This window comes from Natrix helvetica (assembly GCF_964273705.1).
Source record: "Natrix helvetica genome assembly, chromosome: 1".
Classification (NCBI taxonomy): domain Eukaryota; kingdom Metazoa; phylum Chordata; class Lepidosauria; order Squamata; family Natricidae; genus Natrix; species Natrix helvetica.
The window spans coordinates 220,294,708-220,302,409 of record NC_138548.1 but is presented as its reverse complement, the minus strand read 5'-3'; the positions used below and the strand labels follow the sequence as shown (position 1 = coordinate 220,302,409).

At 48.2% G+C, this 7,702-nt stretch overlaps 1 protein-coding gene across 1 annotated transcript; it reads left to right on the top strand.

The window, feature by feature from the left end:
- Positions 1-293: 293 nt before the first annotated feature.
- DDN (dendrin) lies at positions 294-6,607 on the top strand (the record flags this gene model as incomplete). Its single annotated transcript, XM_081961175.1, has 2 exons — positions 294-475; positions 4,807-6,607. 2 exons carry the CDS (start codon positions 294-296, stop codon positions 6,605-6,607), a joined length of 1,983 nt encoding a protein of 660 aa, XP_081817301.1.
- Between the last annotated feature and the right edge of the window lie 1,095 nt (positions 6,608-7,702).

Here is a 7,702-nt window from a genome sequence, read left to right as displayed (position 1 = left end):
TGGATGTAGTTTGTTTCCTAACCTGCCTTTGAGCCATGCACATTTGTACTGTATATCCTCCTCTCTCCTCTCTTCACCTGTAACTCTTTGTCCCCGAGCATCCTGCTTTCTCCATGACCTTAGATGGTGCTACTGGCAGATCTCCCTCCCTCCCTCCCTCTTTCTTCCTCTCCATGCGTGTGCACAGGCAACTTGACTACCATGTGCTGTGTGGGTGTGATGCACTCTCAGCCTTCCTCGTGTGGTACGGCTGCCGGCTCGTGCGGTTGCTACATGTCCCAGCAACTAAGATGATGTTTGAGTGTTTGAATCAGGGAGATGCCAGGAGGCTTCAAGTCTGCGAGAGGCAAAATCTGCTCCTGGTTGAATTTAACACAGTCTCTTGTTCTAGTCGGAATATCCTGGAGCCAGGGGCGTGGACTAGGCAAGGCTACTGGGTCCCCTCGATGTACCACAGTATGGCTGGGCAATACACGTGAGTGCTAAAATCTTGGGGAGGGAACTGACTGAACAGCAGGGGGCTCTGCTAACTTGCCAAGAAGGCAGAGAGGTTGGGCTGATTTGACCGGAGGATTTGCTGAAAGGGAAGTAAGGAATGATACTATGAGTCCAACAATGAGATGCGAATAGAATAGAGTAGAATAGAATAGAATAAAGCAGAGCAGAGCAGAGCAGAGCAGAATACTTTGGAATAGAATGGAATGGAATAGAATAGAGCAGAGCAGAATAATGTGGAATAGAATGGAATAGAATAGAATGGAACAGAACAGAGCAGAATACTGTGGAATGGAATGGAATAGAATGGAACAGAGCAGAATAATGTGGAATGGAATGGAATAGAATGGAATAGAATGGAATAGAATAGAGCAGATCAGAATAATGTGGAATGGAATGGAATGAAATGGAATAGAGCAGAGCAGAGCAGAGCAGAGTACTGTGGAATAGAATGGAATAGAACAGAGCAGAGCAGAATACTGTGAAATGACATGGCATGGAATAGAATGGAATAGAATAGAGCAGAGCAGAGCAGAATACTGTGGAATGGAATGGAATAGAATAGAATTCTTTATTGGCCAAGTGTCACCCATCTAGCCCTTTCCTGAATAACTTTATGGGGTACAACATTAGAAAAAGCAAAGCAGTATAGATTAAGCATTGAGAATGAGAGAATAAAGTAGGCTAAAGCTAGGATGGCATTTGAACTAGGGGCTTATGAGCTCATAGCACATCTTTTTAACTGCTACCCTACAGCTGTGCAACTGTGCCGGAGAAGAACTGCTCCTATTATGCCGGTTTTCACTGGTGGTTATGTCTGGAACAGTTTTTTTTTAAAAAAATCCTGACAGCTCAGATATTTTTTTGATCATAAATGAAAACTGGAAATTCTAGCTTGCTTAAATCCATGGTGTAACTACATAAAGTGATGCAAAAAAGGAAGAAAGGTTTTGTTCTACACATGTTCAGTTGCACTCTTCTTTATTGCTTCACTTCAGCTGAAACCGATTCCTAGAGTAGAGATGCATGGGAGATGCATAGGGCTGGAAAAGGGAGGTGGACTCAGATTCAAATCACTGCTTGGCCAGTAATCTTGGATCAAGATTTTGCCTTCTGAGGCTGGCAATAGTAAGATTCAATGGGGAGATTCAAGAATAGTAAACCATTTTTGCAGAAAGATCTGCAGATGAAATCAGTAGCAATAATTGAACTTGAGAATTATTTCCCATCCCAGCTTGCTAATTAGCTTACTAATGACTCCTGAATCTCATCATTCAAAAATACCAATGGAGATTTAAAATGATGGCAGATTCGTGTGAATCAATATATGCTTTGCATTTAGCTCATCCCTCCTACTAGCTAGTTGCCAAGTCCTCTTTTTAAGCAGGGCCAACTATAATGACAGAGGAGTGCTGGTGTTTAGACTGAAATGTGCAGCTGCTGAATTCGGTGGCATAGGAGAGATAGACAAAACTCTGGAGAACTGAAGAAGTTGGTGAAACACAGTGCTGGACCGACAGAAGAAGTGATTACCTAGGACTACTAGGTAAAAGAGGAACAGTCAAGAGCAGGACTGTCAAACTCGCAGCCCCCGGGCCAGAAGCGCCACACGCTGGCCATGCCCATGCCCGGTTTAGTTAAGGGAAAAAAGTCCCAATATGTCACAGGATGCCACTGTAACGACGTGACTTTGACACCCCTGGTCAAGAGAATAGGGTACTGACAAATGCTCTGTGTACTGAATATACTCTAGAAACCCAAAATATCATAGTCTACAGCTATGTTGCATGTAGAGCCAAGATGACGAACCTATGGCACGCTTGCCACAGGTGGCATGCAGAGCTCTCTCTGCGGGCATGTCAGCCATCTCCCCAGCCCTGCTCCACCACACATGCATGCACTAGTGGTGGGTTCCGGATCCTGGTGCAACCGGTACGGTGCAACGGGGCTGGGTATACACATGAACATGCCCAGCATGCGCGCAGCGCTCGCATGCATGCTTACCACCTGCAACACTCTGTGACAGCTCCGTGTCACTCCAGCTGCTCGGCGGAGCATCGCGCAGGTGCCGTATGCTCCATGCGCGTGTGCGTAAGCCCTGATCGGCTCAAATACAGGTACGGAGGGCGGGTGGGCGGGCCCTCCGGAACACCGTACTGGAACGGTACCTGGTGCTCCCAGCAGGTCATATCCCACCACTGGCATGCACGCTGCAAACATTGCTATTGTTATCACCACCACCATGGATTTCCATAAGCTGTAAGAATTCTAAATAGAAAAAATGCTTTCAAGAAGAAGGGACATATTTTTTATTTTTTATTACACCACTATCTTGATGTGGCAATCCAAAAGGATGTCCAAGAAAGGTCGATTCATCTTGTTGGCTGATGTGTCTGGCCAGGTTGAGCCAGGGTATGGGCCCTTAACCATTATTTGAAGATGGAAACGCAGAATGCCAGCCTCCATCTAACCACAGTCTACCCAAAGGGAGCTTCCTCCTCCTATTCCTATTTTGGATCAAAAGCAATGCCTTTTAACTTGTGCCAACCTATGTGGGCTGACCAGTTCACCAGCTGTGCCTTCTTTTGATCTAGGTCAATGCCTCCACTCCAACTGGTGACTATTCGCCAGGACAAGAACACCTCACTCCTTCACTGTGGTCCCAACAGTTCCTTATTGTTTCACACTGCCCCCTCCTTTTAACAATTTCATTGATGGAACAGTGAAAACATGGATCTTTCTTTCTTTTTTGGGGTGGGTGGGTGGGGACCAACTGAAACTGGCAACAGTTCTGCCAAATTCCTCTTTTAGCTCAAGTGACAGGAAGAATGATAAAACTGGCCTTATTTTCCCTTCTCGCTTGTAGACGCACCAGATGGGAAGGTGTTAAGTATAAGGGGAAGTCAATGGAGGGTGACTCATATGAAAGGTTTATTATGCCTTCCAAAGACAACTCACCCCCTCGTGGAAATGAAGGCAGTTGGTGCTTGCTTCCCAGCACAGCTGGAAGGAGTAAAAAATGTAGAGGAATCCATCAGTAAACATGGTCCAGACCAGAGGTGGTATTCAGCAGTTCTGGAGAACCGGTAGCGGAACTTTTGAATAGTTTGGAGAACCGGTAAATACCACCTCTGACTGGCCCCGCCCCCATCTATTCTCTGCTTCCCAAGTCCCAGATGATCGGGAGGGAATGGGGATTTTGCAGTAACCTTCCCCTGGAGTGGGAAGGGAATGGGGATTTTATAAAATCCTTCCCCTAACACGCCCACCAAGCCACGCCCACCAAGCCATGTCACACCCACCAAGCCACGCCCACAGAACCGGTTGTAAAGAAAATTGAATCCCACCATCGGTCCATACAGAATACACCAGCCATCACCTGGGTCAAAGCAGAGGAAAGGCAGAAATCCAAAACGTTTTTTTAAAAAGCCAGCTTCATTTCCAGCCAGTTTATCCATAGGAGCCAAATGCATTAAGGGTGCAGTGTGGGAAAGTCATTGAAATAGAAAGTACTTTATTGCAGCAAGTGCTAGTATTTACTATGATAAATGTCAAATACAGAAACTCACATTTACGGGTAATGGTCCAATTTGAAGCAAGTTGTGTATCTTACAAACACGATTCTGCATGCTTACCAGGTTAATTATCAATGGAACATTAACAATGGAGATTGGAAGACTTGGGATTGTTGCAACTCTCTTAGTCTAGAATTTCTCTCTTTTATATGCTCATTGGCCTCCTCCATCAGCACTCCTTGAAAATGTAGAAGTCTGGAAACTCAAGTTTCAAATAACCTTAAGTCACTTCCAATGGCAAGGTGAGTTGGGATAAAAAGATGTTATAAATGGAGTGATAGGAAAGAGGGGAAATTCTGGTCAGAATTGTAATATAGCAATCCAGCTGGGTGCTGTGCTGGCTGTCAGTTGGTGCTCCATAATCGGGTTTTTTAAAAGACAACGTGAAAAAACTCCACCTGAACATAATTCTCAATTGTAGAACATCTGCTGTGCACACAGAAAGTGGCAGATTTAGTCCCTGGTTCTTAGAATGAAGTTGGTTGATCAATAAATGATCTAATAAATGGTTTTTAACTTCACTGTCCCTTCTTAACAGAAGCATGGCTAAAGGGCTGAACTAAAACAGTGTCAAAGGAAAAAGGATCAACTCCCTGAGCTGCATTAAAAATGGGGCCCATGTTGCATTTAATGCTTGATAGCTACTGTATGCTGTGCCAAGATAGTCAGCACAGATTACAATTTTTTGATGGACTTTCTGCTCGAGTCTCACTGTCTTTTTCTCTGTCTTTTGCAGCCTCTTGGAGAAGCGAGTCATGTCTGACTTTTCACCTTGCCGCCATTGTCCCAGTGTCCATGTGCTTCAGGATTCAACCAACTGGCATGATGCCCAATTCCCAGCTGGCTGGGGCCCTCTGAAGCAGGAAGGCCACTGGCTTCCAAGGAAGGGATGGGGGAAGAGGACAGCTTCCTCCCCAAAGGCCCTATGGCACCATAGCCCTTCTTATGATGGGTACAATCCAGTTTGCCAAAGGGACATGAGCTGGGGAGCCAACCAGTCAACCAAGGGTGATCCTAAAGCCCCAGGACCTGCAGGTTCTTTGGTCAGCTGCAGATGGAATCAAGGAGCCTCTGCCAAGAAGAGGAGGGAGCTTCCTGCCAGGGCACCCCCAAGCTATGAAGCTCACATGCTGCTGCGCCTGCGGGCACAACAGGGCCCACGCAAAGAAAACTGGCCTCATCCTCCACCCTACCTTGCTCCTCCCTCTTATGAGGCTTCCCACCATAGAGTGCAGCCCCAGCAACGGGTAGGCAAGTCAGATTCAGCAGGGAAGCTTATCCAAAGTGGAGCTGCTAAGAAACACCGAGAGAGAGAAGCGGGCTGTGAGTCAGAGCCCTTGACTCACATACCTGGGAGGAAGGCAGGCAGGTGGCAGACTAAAATGCCAGGCAGTTGGAGTTACCTTTCAAGAGCCAGAACGTGGGGTGGCCCAAGGATGCAGTTGGGGAAGGCCAGGTCCCCATCCCATTTGGGCTCTGACTGGGACATGAGTCCCCAACACCGAAGTCACACCCTTCCTCTGGTGAATAAGAGGAGCCAGGCCATGACGCTGCCCTGCCATCCTTCCCAACACACCCTTCCTGCTGGATGGGGCTTTAGCCATGCAGCCGGTTGGTGTGGATCCAAGAGGGATGGGAGCAGAGCAAAAGAGAAACGCTGCCAAGACTTCTACCCCAGGTGGAAGGAACCAAGCCCTTACAAGAAACTTGCAGGGAGTCAGCCAGCTTTGTCCAAGTCCATGCCCCGAAGGCACGGGGGTCTATTTGTAATTGACGCCACTTGTGTGGTGATCCAGGCTCACTACATTCCATCACCCCAAATGGAGCAAGTCTGCTACCTGGCCCAGGGAGAGGCAGGTACCACAAACCCCCCCACATCTCCTGGCTCTCCAGGCCCTACCTCAATGGAGGAACGGGCTGCTCACATACTAGGCCTCCCCTTGCGTGAGTTGGGGGTCACAGAGGCAGAGCAGGGAATTATGGCACCCAGGATCTCCGGAGTAGAGAATGGTGCTATGCCTAGGGACAGTTCTGGGAGAGAGAAGGCGAAGAGGGTACCTTCTGCTCCAGGCAGTCCTAGGAAGCCTTCTGGACCTCCAACCCCAAACCATTCCCAGGTTGGGCCTGCAAAACAGGAGCCAACCTATCTGGAAGGGAAAAAGTCTCCGACATCCCCTTGTCCAAGAAGCCATGGCCTGCCACAAAGGAAAGAAGAGCCAGGGATTTCTGCCCAAAACCAGTCCTATATTTGCGACTTGAAGGAAGCCATGTCAAGGATCCGCCGGCACACAGCCCCAGACTCAGACACAGATGAGGAGCTGGAGAAGGAGTGGCAGCCCACCTGTGAGCGACCATCGTGGGGAGGAAGGTTGAACCAAGAGGTGCTCATGTACAGAAGCACCAGCAGCGGCAGTCTGGACAGCAGCAGCTCCAATGCCACAGTAGTGCCAGGAAATGCCACTCCTGGCTGGAGACCCAGGCCACAGACTCAAAGGGCAACTACAAGCAGGGAAGGGTCAGGCCCAGCCAAGGAATGAAGACTGGAGAGAAGTGAAATTCCAACACAGATCAGTGATGATGAATGTTTTGAACTCTGCATGTCAAAAATTCAGCAAATGCCTAACTGGTATGTCACCCCCCCCCCCCAACAATTCTCTATTTCCTCCCCACCCATCTAGGACATTCTGAAGAGCGGCAGTGGTGGGATTCAGCCAGTTCGCAACTATTCGGGAGAACCGTTTGTTAACTTTCTGAGCAGTTTGGAGAACCGGTTGTTGGAAGAAATCTCCTTTTGATTCCCCCCCCCCCACTTTACGGGGCTAATCCTGTAAGGAAGGCAGGAAGGAAACATTCTGGTGTTGTTTCTAGCCTAATCTTTATTGCCCTGCTTACAGAAACTGCCTCTCCGGTTAACCCTTATTACATTGTAACAGCTAAGGAGAAACGCCCATCAACGTGAGTGACATTGAGTTGGCCATGCCCACCCAGTCACATGACCAACGAGCCACGCCTACCCACCTGGTTGTTAAATTATTTGAATCCCACCACTGAAGAGCAGCTGGACCTGAGCAGCTGGACCTGAAGTAGAGGCACAGGTCTCAACTTCAGCACTAGAGAAATTGTTGCCACTCAAAAAGGTTGCAATTGCCCCTGTGGCCCAGCACTTCCCAGGGTCTGCTTATTTTCAGGCAGTCTTTTCTTTCTGTTAACAGGCTGCTTTGGGTTGTACAAGGCCTTTGTTCATGAAGCAGCTGCAGAAAATGCTCTCCTGCAACTTCTGCAACCTCCAAAACCGGCATGAAAGCACATCCTGTTCTCCCGCAATTTCTGGAGGCTCCAGAGGCCGCATGAGGGCACACCCCATTTTCACATGGCCTCCACAGCTACCAAAAATGCCACGAGAAGAAGGCATGCTTTTGAGAATATTTGCGGTGAGGTATTGATGAATGCTGGCGTGTCACCCAAACATCATGAGGTGTCACCTTTGACACACGTGTCATAGATCCACAATCACTGACTTAGACCCTTTCCTCCCAACCCAGCTCCCTCTCCAAAGTGCCTGATGTCCCCATACTTCTATCCCCCTTTCCACATCCTTGCTGGGAGCTCAGGGACACTGCTGCAATCATCCC